The following is a 27589-nucleotide window of genomic DNA, read 5'->3' on the forward strand; positions in this document are numbered from 1 at the left end:
TACGAAGCACACAGTCTGATGAAGCTCGTCGTCTGCACGGGATGCGCAGCACACCGTCTGATGAAGCTCGTCGTCCGCACGGGATGCGCAGCACACAGTCTGATGAAGCTCGTCGTCCGCACGGGATGCGCAGCACACCGTCCGATGAAGCGCAGCTTTGCACATGATACGCGACTTCTGTTGCTTGCAGCAAGATGGGGAACAGCGACAGCGTCTCACGTCTTTAGCCTGTAGCTTGCAGCAGGATCGAATAGCTTCGCACACTTTAGCCTGTAGCTTGCGGCAGGATTGAGAACAGGGTCTCACCTCTTTAGCCTGTTGCTTGCAGCAGGATGGGGAATAGCGTAGCACACTCTAGCCTGTAGCTGGCAGCAGGATCGAATACCTCGATTCGGATGGATTAGGTTACGTTTTCACTGTAACTACTCTGGTCTTGAAATAACATTACGCATCGAACTGATGTCCACAATGACGTTTATTCTCTTCTTTGCTCATTCATGAAACACCGTGAAAACGTGTTTGCCTAGTAGACCAGCAGTAGAATTATCGTTATCACATCGTTGACACTTTTACCGCCCTTTTACTCTCTCCAAACACAATATAAACATCCTTTGCAAGAGGTCACATGACTTCCGGAAAGACAACTCTTATCATTTTTACAAAATAAACCAATGTTCAAGCATACATTAAACACTCTTCAAAAAAGGACAAAACAATAATAAGGGACCTTTGAGCGTCAGCTACAGTGAGTGATAATAAGTCATCAATTATTTTCCCTTTGAGCATGTTTTTGTGGTTTCCACAGAGAAATGGTCATATCATTTGTTATGTCTGATAGGGAATTATTAATATGGCCATTTAGTTTATGTTCTAATCGGTTTAGCTTTTTGCTCTCCTCTGAATTCTCTTTCCAAACACAGGCAAACGGCCTTGGGAGAGTTACCAGTGTGATAAGGAAGGCGCTTTCTTTGTACTTGGCATTTAACCACAGCTGTGTAGACATGACCATAACATGATCACTTCTTCCGTCAATAACAGGGATGTCATGAAGTATAATATTGATTATATTTTTAGAAGTGGTTAAGTGTCAGTGACATGGGAGAACGTCAGAGTTGGTTTTGGCAGAGGCTGTGTCAATATGGTGTCTCGGAAAGTGTTTTGTCAAGTCTACAGCCGTAACTTTCAATTCATCTTCAGTGTCTGACATCAATTCAAAGCTCTGAAGTGTAATTTTTGTGTTACGGTTTCATCTAAGTGTCTAGTTTTCAGGAAGCTAAAAGTTGCTAGAATCAACAAAAGAAGAATAATTATTATAATTTATGTTTACAACAATGTGATTACTACGACTGCTGCTTATAATGATGTAAACACAAAAGTGACCTGTTGTGTGTTGTTGCGGCCAATATTACTCATAACATTTATATTTGTTTGATATTTTGCATCAGCTACTTCTTCTACTAGGTTTTGAATATTACTACTGTTATATGATATACATTTGGTTATTGTACAGCTTTATAACTGTGATTAAACTGTGTTTTAGTTCATCATAAAAATGCGACGCATATGAAATAGAGGTGATTCATTTTCACACAGCTATGCCCTAAAGAAAACATGTTGTGTTTGCAGTGGGACTTGGTGTGTGACAATAAGTACAAACTTCCACTGTCTACCTCGATCAATTACATCGGTGTGCTAGTGGGAGCATTTATCTCAGGCCAGTTGTCTGACAGGTTGGTACTTCATAGTCTGAATACTTTAACAATCAATTATAATATTAGAATTGCAGTTACTAACTCACTAAACTGTATTTCATTCACAGGTATGGAAGGAGGCCAGCCCTCTTTCTCATGATGATTCTTCAGACAGTGGCGATCACTGCACAGATATTCTCTCCAAACTGGGAGATCTTCTGCTTCATTTTCTTCTTTGTTGGTGCTGGCGGGTTCTCCAACTATACCATTGCATTTGTGCTAGGTATGTTTTCAAGTCAGGATTTGGAACATGTTATGTTTGATACTGCTTGAGAAGTTTGTAGATGTCATGTTGACCTCTCTAACCTGGTAGGTAAAACACAAGTTTGTGATTCAAAACGTATTGGGGCCTAAGATAAAAACGGTGGTGTATTCAAGTGTGGAATGCAAGCTTTCAAAACACAGATCAATGTAGTGATTCGATTACTTGGCTATTGATCTCACATAACAACCCAGTCTCACGGCATTTCGTGTTCACCAACACGATTTTTAATCTATTGATTCGTGTTCACCATCACGATTTGCCTCTTTTTTTCGTGTTGCACAGCACGATTTTAAAAGCAATGTATTTCTACTGGTAACGTGTTTCGTGCCTGCAGGCTGCAGCACGTCTTTTTCTCCGGTCGGGTCGTGGAAGACCGGAAGCTGTGTGGTTCATAAAAACATGTTCTTACTCAATATCAAGCCACAGTTATTGCTTTTATTTTAAATCGTATAATTTCGGACTTTTGTTGTCATCTGTGAGGAAAATAAATGGGGCTCAGAGACTCAGGATACTGAAATCTGTATTTTTTAAATCTTTTTTTCCTTCTAATTTGTTATTCTTTTCAAAATAACACACTGTTATTTACTCACCAATAACACACAATTATCCTTGCTTTTATTTATTGGTTTGATTCCATAATCTCGGGCTTTTTTGGCGTCCGTCAGGAACTGAATTTCAAAATAAATATAACCGGAAACAGACGTAGGCATTTCGAGCGATTACCCAAGATCCTCAGCTAAGGTTTTAAGCTCTCTGATTGGATGTGTTAGCCGCAATGCATGCTGGGAGTTGGTGTTTATATTATATGAAATCCGGAAAACATTTTAAAAGTATAACATAATACTTAATTCCGAGTGCTCTTGCTTTTCTCTTTGAAAATCATCACATAACGGCATTGTAATACACGGTTCGGCTGCATTACATATTACAGATCTGCCGTAGTTCTTTATTTAGAGAGCCCTGATGAGAAGACCTTTGGAAAAACTGGAAGAAATGGCGCCTAAACTGAATACTTGACGTGGATCATAAATATATCAACAATTAAACAACATCTTCAATTTCTCTTCACACAATACGTCTCCTTGCAGTATCAACACTAATTCGGCTGACTTTTACATTTGATCTAATTCATAGATTCGTTATATTTACACCATAACGGTGCACAGCTGATAGAAAAGGACTGTAGTTTTTAAAGATATTACTGATTTTCTTTGAATGTAAATACTGAGTCTGAAATAGTATAGCAATATGCTGTAAAATGATGTGAAAGCATGCATAAAACTATACATCTTCAGATGTTGTACATACACACTAATAATACAAAGTTGTTATGGCTGTGTGTACCTTGTGTGCACCTCCTAGTGGTTAAAGCACGTTATTGAATTATTGTTTGTTTGTGTTATAAAATATTAAGAGTACATACTTTCATAGGGGGAAAGTATAAATATAGAAATATAGAATATAAAAAATCAAGAAGATACTATAAGTGATCTCTACAATAAAACAGTTTAGTGCAGGATGTACAAAGATATTAATAGGAGGAGGTGCAAAACAGAAAAACGGATTAACCTTTATTTAAACATTAAATATTAAATATTAAGCCTGACAAAGTAATTAATGTCTACTATATTGCTTTCCTGCAATGTTAACTATGTTGAAGCACTTATTTTAACTGATATTATACACATGAATTATACTCTTATGTATGTAGATAGAATAAGAAATGTGCAGAATATGACAGTTTAATGGTGGTGGTACACACATATTGATAGATGTCTTGTAATGCACTGTTGAGGAACCTGTGACCCAAGTTTTTCATTCATTGCATAACTACACCGTAGTTGTGTATGATATGTCAATAAACCTTTGAAAATCTTGAAAGGGATGTGCAAAATAGCCATAATATACAGTCTTTAATTAAGTATTAGTAGAGAATAACGAGTAATGAATATATTTTATTACTTGTTTCCATTCATGTCAATTGCAGATACATGTTTAGTCTTCTCAAGCACCAACTATCAAATATCTCTCCTGATTGTTGGCACTTGACAATCACCTTACCTGAATTTTACTCAGGTGTAACTAAAGTCTGATTTAAGGGTTGTTTATATATTTCACATAATTAATCAGAATCTGCAAAGTAACTCAAATAAATGCAGTGGAGTAAAAATACCAGGTTAACCTCTGCATTGTAGTGGAGTAGAATTACAAAGTAGCAATGAGCTGTCATGTGGGTATACATTAATGCTGCGCATTATGGACACAAGTGATTTTCACCCATTTATTAATTATATGTTTTACATTTGATAACTCCAATGTGTTTAATAATGGCAACTTCGAATTGTGGGAAAAACGAAAACGTTCAGTAGAGACGTCCCATAGAACATTTTGCCAATAGCCAGCATGTGTAGTTCTGGGGGGGTGTTCGATTCCAGTTTTGGATAATCTGGCGTGGTTTCATTCCATTTCACACAGCTGTTTGACGCTCTGCGTAAGGACTGTAGTCCTAAACGATAGCTGGGGATTATGGGTAGTGTAGTGTCTTCGGCCATCCTAAATTCAGAAATGTTGACAATCGCAATGATGCTCGAAATGTCCCTTATAGGCCTACGTCTGTTTCCGGTTATTTTTATTTTGAAATTCAGTTCCTGACGGACACCAAAAAAGCCCGAGATTATGGAATTAAACCAATAAATAAAAGCAAGGATAATTGTGTGTTATTGGTGAGCAAATAACAGTGTGTTATTTTGAAAAGAATAACAAATTAGAAGGAAAGAAATATTTAAAAATACAGATTTCAGTATCCTGAGGCTCTGAGCCCCATTTATTTTCCTCACAGACAGCAACAAAAGTCCGAAATTATACGATTTAAAATAAAAGCAATAATTGTGGCTTGATATTGAGTAAGAACATGTTTTTATGAACCACACAGCTTCCGGTCTTCCACGACCCGACCGGAGAAAAAGACGTGCTGCAGCCTGCAGGCACGAAACATGTTACCAGTAGAAATACATTGCTTTTAAAATCGTGCTGTACAACACGAAAAAAAGGGGCAAATCGTGATGGTGAACACGAATCAATAGATTAAAAATCGTGTTGGTGAACACGAAATGCCGTGAGACTGGGTTGCACATAAAGTCCCCCAACAGAACTGACTGGCAAAATCACTCAGAAACTCCAGTCTCAGGTTTTTATTGATACGCTCTCATTTATTTTGGTACAGGAACTGAAATACTAAGCCCAAAGTCCAGAGTGATCTTCTGCTCCATGGGTGTGTTTATGAGCTCAGCCATGGGTTACCTGGCAATGCCAGCTGTAGCCTACTTCCTCCGTGATTGGCGGATGCTGCTGATTCCCATGGCTGCATCTGGACTGATCTACGTCCCAATATGGTGGTAAGAATTAGGGAGGGACATTTAACATCAGGGCTGCATCCAACACTTTCAGAATGTGTAGTGTCTGTAGAACACTGATCTTCAACTGTGGCTCTGAATTAAATAAAAGTCTAAGAGCTTTTTGCCAGTCTGTGGTTGAAACTATCTTTTCTGCACTTTGCGGATCAGCCAAAAATGTAACTGCATTTACCTCATACATCTTATTTTCTCTCATATGTGTTACTTCGGATCAACAGACACGATCAGCTTGTGTAAGCGTTCGTCAACAAAGCATATAAACAGGAGCATATCTCCTGCAAACTGTTCAGATGTTCATAGATAGCAGTAACAACACTGCGTCCCATTCAAAACGTTGGTAGAGAACAGGGTCAATTTATCATTGTATTTATCAATAAATAAGTTTGTATATGTAGCCAAAAAAGTGCTGTTAAACAGTATAAACTCATGGCAATCCCTAGTAAGTAATGTATATGTATTGTATTAAAGCTTGCTCTCTCATACAGAAAAAGTACGTTGCTTGCATGGTTAGAACACATTTATATTGAAAGGAACTTGTAAGTAGAAACTTTAAGAAAGTAGCATGTTTCTGTGAGATACAGTGGTGATTGACCAGATGTGTATTTGCTAAACCAACTAGTTATTCATCACTAAGGCTTTCTTTTCTCCATATGCTTTAATCTTATAGGTAAACATTGTCAAAATGTTTTGCATTTAGTCCAAATGGTATATTAAGAACTATGTACATGTGCTGATATTGTTGTTTCCCTGTTCTGCAGGTTAGTCCCAGAGTCTCCTCGCTGGCTGCTGTCTCGGGGCAGAGTGGAGGAGGCGGAGGCCATACTGATAGGAGCCGCTAAGAGCAACAATGTGGAGCCTCCAAAGGCCATTTTCACACAAGCTGAGGTAAGCTGCTAGTTATACAAATAAACCATTCCTGACTCAGAATGTTAGTAAAAGTAAAAAGAGTTTACTTATTGTGTTTTTTACATAGCATAGTCTTCCTGTTGTAAGATAAGATAAGAAGTACTGTATTGATCCCAAGTTGGGAAATGTTTGTGTTGCAGCAGAATAAAAATACATGGCATCATACAATACGAATGTATAGAAATAAACATTCCAAAATGTCATCTCAATAGCAATAAAATAGCATTAAAAAGTAGAATATATACATAATATAAATATAAAGCAGGATATTATATTTATATATACATACTTATATAAGTAATATGTAAGTAAGTAAGTAAGTAAGTAAGGAATGGAATATTAAATATTACATTGGATATAAATGTAAATTGTACAGTGTGATTTTAAGTCCATGTTTTGAGAGTATTGCATTTCATGTCAGCAATTTCACTAAGGTAATTGTAGTCAAGTATCAACTCAATATACTATTCTGTTTTGTGAATTCTGTACTTTTTACTCAACTACATTTGACTGATTCTAACATCCAAGTTTTTTATTTTAAAAACTGCCAGTGTCAAATGTGTGTTTCATGAGTGGCAGGGCTATTTTCACAGTTTAGGATTTGATGCTTTTAATTGTTGCAAATTCATTTTCTTCTTTTTCCAAGATTGACGATACAATGTCTAGGAAAGACAAGAAATACAACTTTTCAGTTATTGTGAGCAGCTGCAATATGTTCTCCATTACAGTGCTGTGCTCAATGCTGTGGTATGTCTATAATCTTCTCTTTAACTCAAAAATCACTCTACAAAACAATGTAAATATTACAGATCCATCCCAAATGTGTGTCTCCCATCCTACGTGTACTGAATTTGTTGTCTTGAATGTCTCTGCAGGATTGTTGTCACCATTGGCTACTACAGTTTAGTCCTCAACACATCAAACCTGAACGGAGACCCTTTTTTAAACTGCTTCCTGTCTGGCTTAGTACAATTGCCGGCTTACATAATAGCCTTGTTACTGCTCCAATACTGCTCCAGGCACTTGTGCCAATCTTCTACACTCTTCTTCGGAGGCGTGATGATCCTCTGTGTTCACATCATCCCAACAGGTAATACTTTGCTTTCTATAGATGAATAAAACCAACCTGATCTCACCAGAATGCGTGACTCCACCACAACTCCTTAACACCGCATTGCGTGGTGGACTCACAAACTTTGTTACCTTTACGTGTCTGCACCACGCAAACAACCCCAATGTAAAGTGAATGAGGTTCCTTTGTCGTGGTGCACACACGCATTTCTACAACGTCCTGCAGTGAGCTTTTATTCTATAAAAAGTTTTTAAAATCTACTTTATAGCTTATAGTAACTCACGGGAGGCTTCTTTTATTTTATTTGTATTCATAATAATTTTTATTTTTCGTCAGAATGTATTATGGTGCATTATTTACGATTTTTTGTTCTCAAAAAACAGTGCATTGTGTGTAATACAACTGTGATTTTTATTAAATTAGTTAGTTTTTAAGGAAGGCCAGAGCTTCAGCTGTGTCCAATAGCTTGTTCCCTTTAGTTAACGTTTTTTAAAAGAACATTATATTCCGATTTGATCATGTCCCCTTTATTGTATTACGGAGAGCAATGTGAGCATCCATTCCCATTGGATAACGGAGGATTTTACACCAGGAAGTAAGTATTCTCTTTACTGTCGATTGATTTTACAGTGCTATCTGCACTACTCATCAACTCAAAAACACCAGATTATCCTTGTTGATAACACAACATTGATTGGTTTAAATTGTGTACAATGCTTTTGTAATTTTCCCCTTTGATTCGGAGAAACAAATATGTGTTCAGTTTAGGATGGCCGATACCCAGAATCCTCAGCTATCGTTTGGGACTTGTGCTTTGCTTGACAAACCCCGTGATTTGTCCTCAAGCTCTGTGATTGGTTGTTGGAGTGGCAGTGCGCGAAGTTTACGCTGAGCGACAAAACAGCATTTTGAAATGGAATGAAACCCATCGACGCCACACTATTCAAAACAGCAATCGAACGTCTCCTACCCCCCCCCCCCCCCCCCCCCCCCCCCTTAGGTCACAGACTCCTCCAACAGTGCAACACAATAAAACAGATACACAGAAAAAATTGTGCAAGTCAATACAAATAGTAAAATAGTAAAACGTGAAATAGTGCAATAAGAGTCTATAGGCTACAAGTGATTGGAATATGATATATTAGACACATCATTTCTAAGTAGCAGCCAGATTAATGCTATGGATGTTATTTCAAAGTTCAGGTGTTTAATAGTCTTATGGCCTGTGGGATGAAACTGTCCCTGAGTCTGGTGGTTTTAGTCCGGATGTAAGATAAGATAAGATAAGATAAGGTGGTACTTTATTGATCCCAATTTGGGAAATTGTTTTTGTTGCAGCAGCATAAAATACAAGGCATTTTACAATAAAACAAAACTACAAATAAACAAGAATAGAAAAAAAAGAAAATAGAAAATATACGTGTTGAAATAGAAAATATACATATTCAAAAATATATGACAATGGAATATGGAATATTAAATATTGAACAGATTATATATGTGTAAAATGTACAGTAAGGTTGTATTACAAGAGAAACTATGGAGCAGAGAGTTCTCTTCCAGCCAGAGGTGATTTAGTGGACAGAGTTATTGCAGTGGGCAGGAATGTGTTCCTGTATCGGTCCTTGTCAGCAGTCTGTTGGAGAAGGAGCTCCGTTGTCTGTCCAGCTGCAGGTGGAGAGGATGGGTGGGGTTATCCATGATGGACAACAGCCTGTTCAGTGTCCTCCTCTCCACCACAGCTTCAAAGGGGTCCAGCTTGATGCCGATGACAGACCCAGCTTTCCTGATCAGTTTATTGATCCTGCTGGTGTCACTGGCTCTGATGCTGCCCCCCCAGCAGACCGCAGCAAAGAAGAGTGCACTGGCCACAACAGACTAGAAGATCTCCAGCATCTTGCTGCACACGTGGAAGGATCTCAGCTTCCTCAGAAAATAGAGTCTGCTCATCCTCTTCTTGTACACAGCGTCAGTGTTGATCCTCTAGTTCAGCCCATAAGTGCACTCCCAGGTACTTGTAGTCCTCCACAACAGCCACATCCTCTCCTAGAATGCGGCTGTTGTGCCAGACGGCAGCAGACAGAACAGTTTGTGGCTGGGGTGATGGGGGTCTTTTATAATCCTGAGGGCTTTCTTTAAGGTTAACCTGGTATTTTTACTCCACTACATTTATTTTAGTTACTTTACAGATTCTGATTAATGATGTGAAATATAAACAACCCTTAAAGCAGACTTTAGTTGCACCTGAGTAAAATTCAGGGAAGGTGATTGTCAAGTGCCAACAATCAGGAGAGATATTTGATTGGAGGACTGGCTTATCTAAAGCCAGTTGAGTAGCACTTGAAATGTTTTGGCTCTATGAAACCTAATGTACTTACAGTACTGTATATGATTCTGTTTTCTTCAAGCTTGTATTTTATTGGTCGAACGCACTTATTGTAAGTCGCTTTGGATAAAAGCGTCAGCTAAATGAAATGTAATGTAATGTAATGATTGTTGGTGCTTGAGAAGACTAAATATTTATCTGCAGATCCCTATAAAGTATATACATTACTCGTTATTCTCTACAAATAGTTAATTAAAAACTGTATATAATTGCTATTTTGGATATCCCTTTTCAAGATTTCAATATTACTCTCAACGTGTAATAACATGCTTTAACCAGTAGGAGGTATGGGTTAAAAACAAGTGGCAAACTCTGGGGAACAGCCGGGAAGCCAATACGGAAGTGCCACACACTGCAGTTCATACATGGGCCGCTAGGGACTGGCTGCAGAAAGGAGCAATTTCCATAGACCCCCATGTTAAAATGCCCAACTTTACAGCAGAAACAAATGTTTCTACCCATGGATGCAATACATATTATTATCGATATAGTTAGATTCCACCTTCATGATTACTGTGAGTGAATTGTTTTCTAACACGACCCTTTTATTTATATTAGGTCTCGAAATTGTTGCATAAATTAGGGCGTGGTCACGTTGATGGACACGTACATGCCTCACTGTCAGCTAACAGCAACCAGTGTTGCCAACTTGGCGATTTTCTCGTTAAATTTGGCGGCTTTCCAAACCCTCCGGCTACTTATTTGTGTCAAAAGTGACTAACGACTAATCTAACGATGTATAATGGTGTTATTAGGGACTTTTCTGGTGTTTGGAGACTCACGTATTGTTCTGCAGTTAACGAGCCGCGGGTGCTGCCGTGAGCCCCGCCTCCCTCCCATAGTACTCACAGGCGCTCAGACTGACAGTTGCCTGGCCGCAGCAGAGCTGCTGCTGCAGTCAGAACAGAGAGGAGACAACCACACTCCCCCGCGTCGAGACTGAAAATGAATTGCGCATGCGCCAAATGCCAAGCAGTCCTGGTTTTGAGCGGGATTTAAATGTAAATGTTTCTTCACTCACTTTCACACTATAATAAATAACTGCCTTTGCTTCGCTTTGACTCACACAGCCTCAGTCACTCAATCACCTCGTCCACTGTGTGTGTGTCTCTCTGTGACAAACATCATGGCACAGTCTAAATTGTATTCTCAAAAATACAGAAAGGAGTGGGAATCAAACCCTGAGTATAAAGGATGGCCATTTATTGGAGATGGCACACGGGCATACTGCCTTTATTGTATTTCTATGCCAAACTGTCTGACATCAAGAAGCATGTTAAAACCCAAACACATACTCAAAAGGCAAAGACATTTCTGATCTACTGTCGTCTTTAACTCCGGTTGTTTCAAGTTTTGATCCTTGAAGGGTTGGGAACGTTTTTTGTACTCCCCTCTACCCAACTCAGTCTCACGGCATTTCGTGTTCACCAACACGATTTTTAATCTATTGATTCGTGTTCACCATCACGATTTGCCCCTTTTTTTCGTGTTGTACAGCACGATTTTAAAAGCAATGTATTTCTACTGGTAACGTGTTTCGTGCCTGCAGGCTGCAGCACGTCTTTTTCTCCGGTCGGGTCGTGGAAGACCGGAAGCTGTGTGGTTCATAAAAACATGTTCTTACTCAATATCAAGCCACAATTATTGCTTTTATTTTAAATCGTATAATTTCGGACTTTTGTTGCTGTCTGTGAGGAAAATAAATGGGGCTCAGAGCCTCAGGATACTGAAATCTGTATTTTTAAATATTTCTTTCCTTCTAATTTGTTATTCTTTTCAAAATAACACACTGTTATTTACTCACCAATAACACACAATTATCCTTGCTTTTATTTATTGGTTTAATTCCATAATCTCGGGCTTTTTTGGTGTCCGTCAGGAACTGAATTTCAAAATAAAAATAACCGGAAACAGACGTAGGCCTATAAGGGACATTTCGAGCATCATTGCGATTGTCAACATTTCTGAGTTTAGGATGGCCGAAGACACTACACTACCCATAATCCCCAGCTATCGTTTAGGACTACAGTCCTTACGCAGAGCGTCAAACAGCTGTGTGAACTGGAACGAAACCACGCCAGATTATCCAAAACTGGAATTGAACACCCCCCCAGAACTACACATGCTGGCTATTGTGTTTCGCAAAATGTTCTATGGGACGTCTCTACTGAACGTTTTCGTTTTTCCCACAATTAGAAGTTGCCATTATTAAACACATTGGAGTTATCAAATGTAAAACATATAATTAATAAATGGGTGAAAATCACTTGTGTCCATAATGCACAGCATTAATGTATACCCACATGACAGCTCATTGCTACTTTGTAATTCTACTCCACTACAATGCAGAGGTTAACCTGGTATTTTTACTCCACTGCATTTATTTGAGTTACTTTGCAGATTCTGATTAATTATGTGAAATATATAAACAACCCTTAAATCAGACTTTAGTTACACCTGAGTAAAATTCAGGTAAGGTGATTGTCAAGTGCCAACAATCAGGAGAGATATTTGATAGTTGGTGCTTGAGAAGACTAAACATGTATCTGAAATTGACATGAATGGAAACAAGTAATAAAGTATATTCATTACTCGTTATTCTCTACTAATACTTAATTAAAGACTGTATATTATGGCTATTTTGCACATCCCTTTCAAGATTTTCAAAGGTTTATTGACATACCATACACAACTACGGTGTAGTTATGCAATGAATGAAAAACTTGGGTCACAGGTTCCTCAACAGTGCATTACAAGACATCTATCAATATGTGTGTACCACCACCATTAAACTGTCATATTCTGCACATTTCTTATTCTATCTACATACATAAGAGTATAATTCATGTGTATAATATCAGTTAAAATAAGTGCTTCAACATAGTTAACATTGTAGGAAAGCAATATAGTAGACGTTAATTACTTTGTCAGGCTTAATATTTAATGTTTAAATAAAGGTTAATCCGTTTTTCTGTTTTGCACCTCCTCCTATTAATATCTTTGTACATCCTGCACTAAACTGTTTTATTGTAGAGATCACTTATAGTATCTTCTTGATTTTTTATATTCTATATTTCTATATTTATACTTTCCCCCTATGAAAGTATGTACTCTTAATATTTTTTAATCAAATATAACACAAACAAATAATAATTCAATAACGTGCTTTAACCACTAGGAGGTGCACACAAGGTACACACAGCCATAACAACTTTGTATTATTAGTGTGTATGTACAACATCTGAAGATGTATAATTTTATGCATGCTTTCACATCATTTTACAGCATATTGCTATACTATTTCAGACTCAGTATTTACATTCAAAGGAAATCAGTAATATCTTTAAAAACTACAGTCCTTTTCTATCAGCTGTGCACCGTTATGGTGTAAATATAACTTATCTATGAATTAGATCAAATGTAAAAGTCAGCCGAATTAGTGGTGATACTGCAAGGAGACGTATTGTGTGAAGAGAAATTGAAGATGTTGTTTAATTGTTGATATATTTATGATCCACGTCAAGTATTCAGTTTCGTCGCCATTTCTTCCAAAGGTCTTCTCATCAGGGCTCTCTAAATAAAGAACTACGGCAGATCTGTAATATGTAATGCAGCCGAACCGTGTATTACAATGCCGTTATGTGATGACTTTCAAAGAGAAAAGCAAGAGCACTCGGAATTAAGTATTATTTTATACTTTTAAAATGTTTTCCGGATTTCATATAATATAAACACCAACTCCCAGCATGCATTGCGGCTAACACATCCAATCAGAGAGCTTAAAACCTTAGCTGAGGATCTTGGGTAATCGCTCGAAATGCCTACGTCTGTTTCCGGTTATATTTATTTTGAAATTCAGTTCCTGACGGACGCCAAAAAAGCCCGAGATTATGGAATCAAACCAATAAATAAAAGCAAGGATAATTGTGTGTTATTGGTGAGTAAATAACAGTGTGTTATTTTGAAAAGAATAACAAATTAGAAGGAAAAAAAGATTTAAAAAATACAGATTTCAGTATCCTGAGGCTCTGAGCCCCATTTATTTTCCTCACAGACGACAACAAAAGTCCGAAATTATACGATTTAAAATAAAGGCAATAACTGTGGCTTGATATTGAGTAAGAACATGTTTTTATGAACCACACAGCTTCCGGTCTTCCACGACCCGACCGGAGAAAAATACGTGCTGCAGCCTGCAGGCACGAAACACGTTACCAGTAGAAATACATTGCTTTTAAAATCGTGCTGTGCAACAAGGGGCAAATTGTGATGGTGAACACGAATCAATAGATTAAAAATCGTGTTGGTGAACACGAAATGCCGTGAGACTGGGTTGCTCTACCATGCTCTCTCCTACAGCCGCCATTACATGATATGCAAATTAGGCGATGACGTCATTTAGCGACTTCTGACGACTTTTCGGACAGCTAATAGCTACTTTCCTTACTATGGAGTTGGCAACACTGACAGCAACTTGTCCACTCTGCTAGGCTACAACCATAGAGTCTACAACGTTAGTTAGTCATAGTACTGTACTTGACCCTTTAACTTTGGCCGTGTTCGTGGTGATTGTGCCTTTTAGGGAATATTGTTACAAATACCAGACAATTAAAATGTCGTGCTGTGCGCTTGAATGTACTAACAGAACTTCCAAGAAGTCTAAAATGATAATATTATACATGTTAACCCCGTTCGCAGGTGTTTGTGTGCTTGGTAGCTTAGCTTGTTACTTATTAGCCAGCTAAGGACGTAACCCTTTATGCATACATATACATTTTAGTTTATGATTCAGCCTTGGGTAAGACTTTTATAGTCTATGGCTATGACGCCCATAATGCTAAACGGGAGAAAATGTTAATAGGGGACCCAATTATCCCAGTGGTGGCCGCCGGAGCTAACGGAGCCGCAGGGGGCTAGCTCCAGCCGGCGTCCCAGAGCTAGCCCACTGCGGCTCCGTTAGGTCCGGGCGGTGGAGTCCGTCTTTTCTCAACGTGTGACTGACAAGCATTAAGAATAACAAAATATAGCTAATTCTCTTGCAGATTGTCTCATTTGAATATGAATGTAACGTTTATATAGGGGAACTACACTGTTAGCAGTAACTTGGTATGCATGTATTTCATGTTAGCTTAGCTTCTTAGCCTGAGCTAGCTCTGTTTACTTCCAGTTCGGAGGCAGCAGGTCCCGCCTCGGCTCCGCCTCTTTGCCCTTATTTGGAGCAGGCTCTGATTAGACTCTGACGTCACAGTCGAGCCGTTAGTGGCCGACTCCGCCTACTAAGGGCTTCACGGCAACTCTGCAGAATCCTATGGGTGACGTCACGGACACTACATCCATTTATATATACAGGTTAAAAGCATAGGTTAAAAAGCTGTCAAGTTTACAGTGTTAACAAAATAAAATATACTGCTGTTTCTGGTTTAGTTTACGACGGATATATTCTGTTATTGTTTTGATATTTGTAACACAAAAGAGATGGAAAAAACCCACAGCAACACAGAAAAGATGGTCTTAACATGACCCAGCGGTCTAGTAGTTAATAAAAAACAATAATATCAAAACAAATGATTACTACTAACTTTATTGTGAAATTAAAACAGAACGGTAAAAGAATAGTTTCCGGTCTATTTTGAGGCCAGATCTCTGTAGATAAATAAAGAACTACGACAGATGTGTAATATTTACAATGCATTCATGTGATGACTTTCAAAGAGTAAAGCAAGCACTGCTGAATAAAGTGTGATTTATCTTATACAAAACGTTATTTTTTCATATGGAATGCAGTTGGAGGTCAACCAATCACAGAGCTTGAGGCAACGCGGAACAATAGCTGAGGATTCTGGGTAGTGTAGTGTCTTCGGCCATCCTAAATTGAACAAATATTTGTTTCTCCGAATCGAAGGGGAAAATTACAAAAGCATTGCACACAACTTAAACCAATCAATGTTGTGTAATCAACAAGGATAATCTGGTGTGTTTGAGTTGATGAGTCGTGCAGATAGCACTGTAAAATCAATCGACAGTAAGGAGAATACTTACTTTCGGGGTAAAATCCTCCGTTATCCAATGGGAATGGATGCTCACATTGCTCTCCATATTACAATAAAGGGAACATGATCAAATCGGAATATAATGTTCTTTTAAAAAACGTTAACTAAAAGGGAACAATCTATTTGACACAGCTGAAGCTCTGGCCTTCCTTAAAAACAAACTAATTTAATAAAAATCACAGTTGTATTACACACAATGCACTGTTTTTTGAGAACAACAATTCGTAACTAATGCACCATAATACATTCTGACGAAAAATAAAAATATATAAAAAAACTTTTTATAGAATAAAAGCTCACTGCAGGACGTTGTAGAAATGCGTGTGTGCACCACGACAAAAGAGCCTCATTCACTTTACATTGGGGTTGTTTGCGTGGTGCAGACACGTAAATGTAACAAAGTTCGTGAGTCCACCACGCAATGCGGTGTTAAGGAGTCGTGGTGGAGTCACGCATTCTGGTGAGATCAGGTTGAATACAACTGTTCTGTCACACTTAATGGACGGAATGCTAAATCTTTGCAGGATAACATGAACAACAACATGTACATAGTTCTGGTTGACAACAGTTGTGATTTTAAACATATATATAAAAGAAAAATACCATCTTCTATTACAATGTTCATTTATATAAACGTCTGTTAAGTCATTTTGGCCAATTGAGATAAAATAATGATCAACCCTTGCATTTAAAGTGTTACAAATTGGGTTTGTGTGGCGACATTCCAAGGACGAATCACAAGCAGCGTACACTCTTAGGATCCAAATAGATCCAAATTGTACAGCTTAGACTGTTAGGAATTTCATTAGTTTTGCTGGTGATAAAAGTATTGGACAATAGTAAAACAATTAAAATATATAATTTTCACAAGTCAGAAGGAAAAACAAGGCTAATTGAATGGACTTTAGATGTGTTGGATGTATCGTATATTTCATATGCCTCTTCTTCTTATTGCCTTATAGATTCAGAGATTGTGCCTGTGTTGTTGGAGATTTTGGGCAGATTTGGCATGACATCTGCATTTTGTGTGGTGTACACATTCTCATCGGAGCTCTTCCCAACCGTCATCAGAAGCACAGCGATGGGCTGTTGTTCCATGGCTGCTCGCATTGGAAGCATCATCTCCCCATTTATCATTTACCTGGGTAAGTAATACGTTTTATATTTTGAGCGTTTAGCAAGTGTGAGGGCATTTCTTTCTGATCAATTCAGTTTATTATTATTTTCTTATTTCTGTAGTGTAGAGCTGCAGCTGTTGTACAGTTGAAGAGTTGATTTGTCCAGCTACTAAGAATTAATCGATATTCAAACAATTGATTCTGCCTTGTTGGAAGCAAAAAGCCAAATATTTGATGGTTCTTCTCAAATGTAAACATTGTTATGACATATCGAAAGCGTAAGTTGAACATCTGAAGCTTAAGGTATACGGCATACTTACTTTTTTAATTAAAAGTAAAGAAAAGTCAAATGGGTTTTTCTCTAAGGATTTAATCGGACAGAATAAGCAAACCAAAGGCATTTTTGTAGCCTATGACGCACTGTGAATCACGATTGTTCACTTTTTTAACATTTCATTAAAAAAAAAAAAAGGTTTAAAAATCGACATCTTTAATTGAAGCCCTACTGCATTAAGAACGCCCTTGGTCTCTTGTCTTTACTTCAAGCTTTAGTTTGCTGAAAATGTGCTGAAACAAGTTTTTTTCTTTTTATTCTCTCAAAAATAATTGTTCAGAAAGCATAGAACCGTTGTTATTTTGTTCATCTCAATTACAATACACACAGTCGTACAAGTAACTATATTTGTTTAATGAGTCATTCCTTGCCTTTATTGTGGTATTTTCTGCTTTTTTAAAGGACAATACAACAAGTCATTACCATACATATTGATGGGTGGGTTTGCCCTTTGTGGGGCCCTCTTGTGTTTCCTGCTGCCAGAAACTTTTGGAAAGCCTTTACCAGAAACCATGGCACAAATGCAGCTGATATGCAGGTGAGCGTACACTACACTCCAGCAAGTTGCACTACTCACATACTGCATGTCTACTCGTCACAGCGTTTCTTTATACACGTCTCTACTACAGATGTAGTTCCAAGTCCTCTTGATCACATTAAGATTATGTATCATCATAGTTAAGGGGAAACTCTTTACCACTCTCACTGATTAATAATAATAATAATAGATGTATGTTGTTAGCGCTTTTACAGGTGCTCAAAGACGCTTTACAGATATAGTGAAAAGAAAAGAACAATCAATCAATCAATCAATGTTTATTTATATAGCCCAATATCACAAATGTTACATTTGTCTCAGTGGTCTTCACAGTGTGTACAGAATATCAGTATGACAATACGACACCCTCTGTCCTTAGACCCTCACATCGTACAAGGAAAAACTTCCAAAGAAAACCTAGTTTAAAGGGAAAAATGGAAGAAACCTCAGGGAGAGCAACAGAGGAGGGATCCCTCTCCCAGGACGGACAGACGTGCAATAGATGCCGTGTGTAACAAATAAATATATCTAGTTAAAGTCAAATTAAAATCAAGCAATACAAAAACAATCACACATTAAAAGCCAGATTGAAGAGGTGAGTTTTTGTAAGTTTTTTGAAGGTGGTGAGGTCAGTGCAGTTGGCTTCTGATGAGCGGAGGCGGTGTGGTGGTGCAGCAGGTCTGTGAGGTAGGGGGGGCCTGGTTGTTGAGGGCTTTGTGAGCAATGAGGAGGACTTTGAAGTCGATTCTTTGTCGGACGGGGAGCCAGTGGAGGTTCTGGAGGATGGGAGTGATGTGGTCTCGGGAGCGGGTGTGGGTGAGGAGGCAGCAGAGTTCTGGATATGTTGGAGTTTATTGATCAGGTTGGATGGTATGCCGTAGAGCAGGGATGGGAAAATGGCGGCCTGCGGGCCGCATGCGGCCCCCGCCTCCTCTTTTTGCGGCCCTCAGATTAATTTATAAACAACGTAATTAATAAAAAAATGTTTTAAAAAAAACATTTATCTTTTTTACTTGTAGTACTGATACCGTCCACTAGACTCCTAGTTACGTCGCGTGCTGCGTAGATGATTTCAAATACCGCAAAATAATCTGTGTGCATTTGTGTGCCGGGGAAACAAACACAAGAAACACCAGCTGTTGTTATGCCTGCTGTGACGTTAAGTTGCCTCTTGTAATTATGCCTTTACAAGCTTAAAAGTTATTTTTATCATCTGAATTTGGCGAAACAAGTTTAATATTCTTAAAACCAAGACTTTGTTTATTTGAAATCAGATGAAAACAAACTGTCACGGACCCTGCCGTGTTATCTATGATTACTACGCTTTTCATTCATAATTTCAGCGGGAGGGAGGGGGAGTGGTGCTGAGGAAGAGCAGAGTGCGGGCTGACAGGTGTCTGTGTTGACATGGCCCTTAATGTCTTATTGTGGAATAAGGGGAATGCAGAGACTGGCTACAAGTGTTTTTGAAAACCCAAGCAGATGTTGTGAGCATCTCCCACTGTATGCTCCTTAGAGCCAGCGGAGATGTCACGTCTCTTACCCTCTGAGTCTCTATTTGTTGTGTTATGGGGCCCTCTAGTGTCTGAACACGGTGGTACCCCATTTCGACAATCCCCACCGACACTGCGCATGACGGTGGTGCCTTCACAACCCCAGCCGGCACTGCGCATGCGCGTGACGGTGGTGCCTTCACAGACCCGTCTATAATCCGCCTTTTGAGAGAAGCCGTAGCTGCTCTCAGAAGGGGAACAGTTGACGGACTGTTTATTGTTTTTATTGTTTTTCTTTTCATTTTTTTGAGCTGCGCCCTTGGCTTGAAGCCTGGATGCGTCAGCAGAAAATGGTTTATTTTAGAAACAACAACAAACTTGTGACATGTGCTTTTGCGGACTTGAGGATGGTGTTGAGGCATCTCTCGAGGCGGCGGGAACACATCTAGAGCTGGGGAACCGTGGACTTCCAGCTCTGTCACAGAGGAGAGAAGGAGGGGCTGTCAGGCCGCTCGCTTCTTCTTCTTCGACTGCTGGCCGAAATTCTGGGTCGGCTGCGCCTGGGCTGCAGCCGGGACCGGAGATGTTCTAGGCCAACTCGCTCTCGTCTCCTGCCCGGGCTGGGGACTCGGGGCGGGCTGCGACCTCTGCTGTTTGGGTATATTGAACCGAGCAGGGTTCGAGGCAGCTTGGTCGAAGGACTGCCGCTGTGAAGGCAGTGGCTGGACCCTTCGAGGGAGGCAGAGGGCCTCGTCCTCCTTCTTTTTCGACTCGCATCTCCTCTGCATGGAGGCGAGAGCGGAGCCGAAAATCCCCTCGGGAACGATGGGCATGTCAAGCACATCCTCCTTTTCCCGGTCTGGGGGGTTGGTGAGGTTGAGCCATCTAGCTCTTTCCTGCACCACCATGATCCCCATTGCCTTGCCCATGGCCTGGACCGCGCAGCGTTGGACACGGAGACAAATGTCTGTGACCACGGCCATCTCATCCAGAACGGCCAGTCCAGGATTGCTCGACAGATCCTCACATAGCTCCGCTTGGTATGGGGTTAGCAGCGAGGAAACGTTCAGAGCCCTGGCGGACAACGCTGCGGCTCTGTAGGACCGTTCAGTCATGGTCGTCTGGAATCGGTCCGCCTTCGCTGGCAGCGTGGGGTTCCTGCTTGGCGACGGGCCCATCCTCGGTAGGAGGTGGGCTGCAACCAGCGGTTCCATAGGCGGTATGCGGAGCAGGCCGAGCCTCTCCATTCCGTCACAGTCTAGGGAGGAGGCACCCTGGATTGGGGCCTTGTTGCTAAAGGGCCGCTCTCTCCACGAGACCGACACCTCATCCAACATCTCCGGGAAGACCGGAAGGAGTTGCCTCTTTGTCCTCGTTGCTTGGGGACCTGGAGGTCTCCTTGGCCATTTCGGGCCACAGGATGTCTAGCGTCCTTTTGCCTCTCCATTGACACCCTTGATGGCGTCTCTGTTGAGTTTGTCGATACCTACAAATATCTTGGCTTTTGGTTGGACAGTAATGGTTACAAAGTAACGCGTTACTGTAACGCCGTTATTTTTGGCAGTAACTAGTTCTCTAACGCATTACTTTTTAAATTCAGTAACTCAGTTACCGTTACTACATGGTGCGTTACTCCGTTACTGCGTTAGTTTTTTTATATAGTCAACAGCCAGGTGAACAGAGATGAGAACTGTACTTAAGTACAGTACTTGAGTAAATGTACTTAAATACTTCCTGTGGGCGTGTTTGTGTTGTTTACTAACAAGACTATCATGGCGGCGGCGGAGCTCAAGTCTAGTTTCTCCACCTGGAGATATTCTCACTATTTCACTTTTGTCGAGCACAAAGAAAATAACGTTTTAGTTAAATGTAAGTTGTGTCCTGGCGGGTCAAAGAGCCTATCGACTGCCCAAACCAGTCATTCAAATCTCTTAAAACATCTGCAAAAACAACATGCTGGGACGAAGCTAGTAGCTAAGACCACAGAGACTCAGCCGACACCACTCCACCTCCACCTGCACCTAAGCAACAGCGGCTGGATTTTAACCAAGGGACTGCTAGCCAGGGAAAAGTCGATAAAGCCATTGCACGGTATGTTGTAGAACACATGCAGGCTATTGCTACAGTGGAGTCACGCGCTTTCAGGGAGCTAGTTAGCATGATAGCATGTCCGGGCAGCACACGGCATATGGGACGGAACACTTTTTCCAACTACCTGGAGAAAGAATATACAAAAATGTAAAGCCAGCTAATATCGATGCTATCCAGATTGCATATAATGCATGTCAAGTTGATCAACAGATTGTATTATTCTCCAATGCAATAACAGTACTGAAATGAAGGCTATAAGGGCATTAATATAATGGGAGCCCTTTTTTAAATAACTAAAACGTTACTTTTCACAGTAACGCATTACTTTTTGGTGTAAGTAATCAGTAAAGTAACTGAGTTACTTTTGAAATGAAGTAACTAGTAATGGTAACTAGTTAATGGTTTTCAGTAACTAGCACAACACTGGTTATATATCAAATGCACCCTATAGGACTCATCATTGCAAACTGTATAGCCTAACTGGATGGTCCTCACTTACTATGCGTAGGATGCAGCATTGGTTTTTATTCATGTATAAAGCCATTTTAGATAAGCTTCCACTGTACATATGTGCCAGATTTGCTCCAGTTTGTGACTCTTACAACCTCAGATCCAGTGCCTGGATACGGTTCCAGGTACCTGCTGTGCGGACTGAGGCTGGGAAAAGGAGTCTTTTTTATTATGGTCCTTGGTCTTGGAATGACCTTCAATTACGCCTCAAACTGAACGCACTTGTCTCAATAGCATGTTTTAAATTGAAGTTGTCCGAAGTCCTTGCCATTAGCTGCTCTTGCAGTAATAAGTAGTGCACCTTTCTTACTGTCCTAATGTGCACAATGTAGTGACTGCTTTTTCGTCTTTTGTTTTCTTAGTTATGTTCTCTGTATTTTATATGTTTGTGTTATGTGTTATGTGTAACGTTGCTGCCTTCTTGACCAGGTCAGCAATGCAAATTAGATTCTATCTCAATGCTTTTATCTGGTTAAATAAAGGTTAAATAAAAAAATAAAAAGACAAAAAATTGAAACACAAAGATTATTTAAAAAAGATTATTTTGGGGAAAATGTCACATTTTTATTTTGAAAGCCCGATTTCTAATGCTGTGCATGCAGTAGGCGTTGGACTGGAAGTACCGGAGACTTTAAACGGTTTTGAAAACTTCTGTCACGGAGTGATCATCTTCTCAATAAAACATCTTTGCTGATGTTTTTTCGAGTCTGCTGGCCAATCAGAATCAAGATTGTTGCCGGAAGTCATCTATTCTTTATACATCCATGGGTACAACTTCAGATACAAATGAACACATAATGAAATATGACCCCCGGTTTGATGATTGACAGCTCACAGAACAATGGGGGCTATCTACCCTTACCCACAATTTAAAGTAATTCACACAGACAAGTTCAGCTGTCAGAACAACACATCCTCACTCCCAGGTCGGCCTATGTTGACGTTATGTCAAGTCCCCTGCCGGGTTTTTCCAACGCAAGGGGGGGGGCCTTAGAGTCCATTTTCAACGCAAGGGGGGGGGCCCTTAGCGTCCATTTTCAGCTTTCCGGGATGTCCATATGCTTCTATGGACGCTCATGGAAGCACGGCATTCGTTTGTGTCGACTGCCCTTAAAGGCAATGAGAGCGTCCATTCTCATTGGATAACGGAGAATTGTACACCCGGAAGTAAGTATTCCCCTTACTGACGATTGATTTTACAGTGATATCTGCACTACTCATCGACTAAAAAACACCAGATTATCCTTTTAATTACACAACATTGATTGGTTTAAATTGTGTGCAATGGTTTTGTATTTTTCCCCTTCGATTCGGAGAAACAAATCTTTTTTCGGAGTAAAGGATGGCAGAAGACACTACACTACCCAGAATCCCCAGCTATCGTTTGGACTACACCATGTGCTCTGTTTGACGTCACGTGATCTTCAAATTTCTCCCTGCAGAAAAAAGAAATGGCCGAACTCCGTTTTATTCTCGGTGTAAAATGCCTATTTTAAAGTTAGTTTGGCCATTAAAATGCGTTTTGTTGTCATTTGATGCGAGAAATATGAGTTGTTATTTCAGATGATGTGTGCAGTGGATGTACATGATCTTTAGTTTGCTAGTTATTACGAAGATTTCACTTCAGGAAATTGCGTCCAACGTTTTCATTGTTACCAAGGTGGTTGCTAGGGACGCTGCTATCGATATTATTTCTGTTATGTTGTGTAACTGTTTAATGGTGTTATCTTTATTGCTACCCCCTTCCCCGTCAATGTATCGTGTTGGTCCACAGCGCAAACATATTAGTTTAACAAAATCCGCATCTAAAGATACGTTATTTTCCCCTGTGCAATTCCAGTCTCACATCTCAGAGCACATTGTCATTAACAAATACCGGAAACAGACCGAAAACATTTTTAAAAAATAAAATAATACCTTATTCCGAGTGTGCTTGCTTTTCTCTTTGAAAGTCATCACATACCGGCATTGTAATACACGGTTCGGCTGCATTAAATATTACATATCTGCCGTAGTTCTGTATTTATAGAGCCCTGATGAGAAGACCTCTAGACAAACATGAGGAACTGAAAACGTGACGTGGATCATAAATATATCAGCCATTAAACAACATCTTACATTTCTTTTCACACAATACGTCTCCTTGCAGTATCAACACTAATTCGGCTGACTTTTATATTTGATCCAATTGGTAGATAGGCTGTATTTACACCATAAAGGTGCACAGCTGATATAAAGGGACACCTGGTGGTTAAAGCATGTTATTGAATTTCATTATTTTTATTATTAGATATTAATAGGATCCCTATAAATTATGTTCATTACTCGTTATTCCCTACTAATAGTTAATTAAAGACTGTATATAATGACTATTTTGCACATCCCGTTCAAGATTTCAAGATTTTCTAAGGTTTATTGACATATCATATAGGCCTACACAACTATGGTGTAGTTCTGCACTGAATGAAAAACTTGGGTTGCAGGTTCCTCAACAGTGCATTACAAGACATCTATCAATATGTGTGCATACCTCCAGCAATGTTAACTATGTTGAAGCCCTTATTTTAACTGATATTATACATAATGTATTATACTCTTATAAGATGTATGCAGATATTTCATCTCCGGCCTTGTCAGGTATTGAACAATCAATAAATAAAGAACAGAATTGTTAAATATAAAACACAGAATTTGTGTGATTATACTAAATGATTTACAAATAAACACAACTGCATATTTAACTGTTACACATGCTGATGTAACGCAAATGTTCCAACTTGGGATCAATAAAGTATATCTTATCTTAAGCTGATCGATGGCTACTGCCATATTTGCAAAATTTGCCTCTGAACCTTGACAAGTGCATGTTTCAGGCTTATCAATTAATGTAATGTCATGTTATCAATGAACAAGAGGAGGGGTCACAAACATAAGACCAGCTGTTAAATAAAGCTCTTCTGACCTTAGCTGGCATGTGTGTATATATATATTAATGCTGCCCATTATGGGCACAAGCACTTTTCACCCATTTATTAATTATATGTTTTAAATGTGAGTGTTTCCTATCCCCTAAACCTCCAGGGATGTACACAGTTTAATACTGGCAACTTCTTATTATGGGAAATACAAAAACGTCTTTTAAAACTACAACTCCCAGTAGAGACGTGCCATATAGAGGACATGTTGCGAAACAGAATAGCCAGCATGTGTAGTTCTGGGGACGGGGTGGGGGGGGACGGGGACGCGGTGGACCCGTTCAAATCCAGTTTTGAATAGTCTGCCGTGGTTCCATCCCATTTCAAGTGCTGTTCGAGGCTCGGTAACCCTCGGAGCACACTCTCCAATCACAGAGCTTGAAGACTATCACGGGGTTTGTCAAACAGAGCACATGGTGTAGTCCAAACGATAGCTGGGGATTCTGGGTAGTGTAGTGTCTTCTGCCATCCTTTACTCCGAAAAAAGATTTGTTTCTCCGAATCGAAGGGGAAAAATACAAAAGCATTGCACACAATTTAAACCAATCAATGTTGTGTAATTAACAAGGATAATATGGTGTTTTGTAGTCGATGAGTAGTGCAGATATCACTGTAAAATCAATCGACAGTAAGGGGAATACTTACTTCCGGGTGTACAATTCTCCGTTATCCAATGAGAATGGACGCTCTCATTGCCTTTAAGGGCAGTTGACACAAATGAATGCCGTGCTTCCATGAGCGTCCATAGAAGCATATGGACATCCCGGAAAGCTGACAATGGACGCTAAGGGCCCCCCCCTTGCATTGAAAATGGACTCTAAGGCCCCCCCCCCTTGCGTTGGAAAAAGCCGGCAGGGGACTTGACATAACGTCAACATAGGCCGACCTGGGAGTGAGGATGTGTTGGTCAGAACAAAGTGAAAAACAAACAATGGCATAACATATTATTATGTCGGGTAGTAATAGATTTATTTATTTTCTTCTCAGAGTGTACCAGAATGTGTGCTTATATGTTAGTATTTCTAAAAATCTCTCCCAGAGCCCCTTCTGGGGTTGGGTTTTTAGCATGTCTGCCTTTTTATGTTATACAGTTCAGCTTTGATTCCATCATCTCATTAAACCTTCTTTAAAAGCATACTTTAGTTCTGTGAAGGGATATAAGGGATATATGCACTGTACTTCACTTTAATTAATATTGTATGCTGAAAAGTGTATATTACAGCACGATTTTTTGTTGAATAGATTTGAGTGGTTCAAATTTCGGGTCGGGATTTATTGACAAAGGAAAAAGTGAGTCCCGTGGCCTGACCAGTTGAAAACCACTGCCCTAGAGGATGCTATTGCAGTAGTCGAGTCGTGATGTGATGAATGCATGAATCAGGGTTTCAGCAGCAGAGGAGGAGAGTGATTGGCGGAGACGGGTGATGTTTTTGAGGTGGAAAAAGGCAGTCCTGGTGATGTGATTGATGTGGTGATTGCATTTCAGCTGACTGTTGAAGATGACTCCGAGGTTGCGGATGTGAGGGGGGGGGGGGGGGATAGAGTGTTGCTGTCAATGGTGAAGTTGACATTCTGGATGGTTTTGGTACGGGATGGGGGGCCGATGATGTCTGATTTGGCACTGTTCAGTTGGAGATAGTTTGTTTGGATCCATGCTTTTAGAGAGACAGTTGGTGAGAGTGGAGTGTGTTGTGGGCATGATGGTTTTTGTTGAGATATAAAGTTGGATGTCATCGGCGTAGCAGTGAAATTGAAGGTTGTGGCGACGAATGATTTTGCCAAGAGGGAGCATGTAGAGGATGAAGAGGATGGGGCCAAGCACCGAACCCTGGAGGACGCCTTGGGACAGAGGAGCAGTGGAGAAGGTGCAGTTATTGATGTTGATACACTGATGTCTGTCGGTGAGGTAGGATTTCAGCCAGGAGAGTGCAGTGTAGGTCAGAGAAGAGGAGGAGGTCGTTTGTGATTTTGAGAAGAGCTGTTTTGGTGCTGTGTTTTGATCAGAAACCAGATTGAAATGGCTCAAAGAGGTCATTGGAGCTGAGGGGGGATTTTAGTTGTGAGGCAATGACACGTTCAAGTATTTTTTTTTTTTTGCTTTTATCTTCAATGAAGAGCAAATCGACGTCGAAATTGGTTACTATATTGCTGTTATTTATATTTTTATGTTACAGTATATGATGCATGTTGCACGTTTGGAAGCTTTGTTCTCTTTCACATGCAGCACAAGACTGTTTGTAATGTCAGGAGAAATGTAAAGTCCAACATGACCTTTAATAGCACTGCTGTTAAACTGTTGCTAAATCTTCTGTTAATGTTTAAACAGGGGAAGACGGGAGAAAGCAAAGGAAGATGAAAATGGAGAGAGCGCGACTGATTATCAGAATAAAGAATCCAGGTTATAGTTGTGATTTGTATTTGTATTTTTCTTTATACTCACATGATTGCTCAATAAGATGTTGTTTTAAATAAAGTTACTTTTATCATTTATTGTGTGTGATTCTGTTTGATATATTATTGTATGAAATGTCCACCTAACTTATTGTGAAGCACGATGTCAAGCCATTTTTATAAATTCAACATTTTGACACAGGAAATTGAAGACTGCATGGTTATATGTATTATAATTAAGATTGAGGAGCTTCGTTGTGTTTGTGAAACCATTCTCTTCAAATAGCCTTTATAAA

The 27589-nt window shown here is 39.7% G+C and overlaps 1 protein-coding gene across 1 annotated transcript; it reads left to right on the forward strand.

The window, feature by feature from the left end:
• Nucleotides 1-1611: 1611 nt before the first annotated feature.
• On the forward strand, nucleotides 1612-27392 carry LOC117458590 (organic cation/carnitine transporter 2-like). The gene is made up of 9 exons (XM_034099174.1): nucleotides 1612-1730; nucleotides 1820-1974; nucleotides 5240-5411; nucleotides 6188-6314; nucleotides 6982-7082; nucleotides 7211-7425; nucleotides 16806-16988; nucleotides 17698-17833; nucleotides 27229-27392. Exons 1-9 carry the CDS (start codon nucleotides 1612-1614, stop codon nucleotides 27305-27307), a joined length of 1287 nt encoding a protein of 428 aa, XP_033955065.1. The 3' UTR covers nucleotides 27308-27392.
• The last annotated feature ends 197 nt before the right edge of the window (nucleotides 27393-27589 follow it).

Source organism: Pseudochaenichthys georgianus, chromosome 14, assembly GCF_902827115.2.
Source record: "Pseudochaenichthys georgianus chromosome 14, fPseGeo1.2, whole genome shotgun sequence".
Taxonomy (NCBI): domain Eukaryota; kingdom Metazoa; phylum Chordata; class Actinopteri; order Perciformes; family Channichthyidae; genus Pseudochaenichthys; species Pseudochaenichthys georgianus.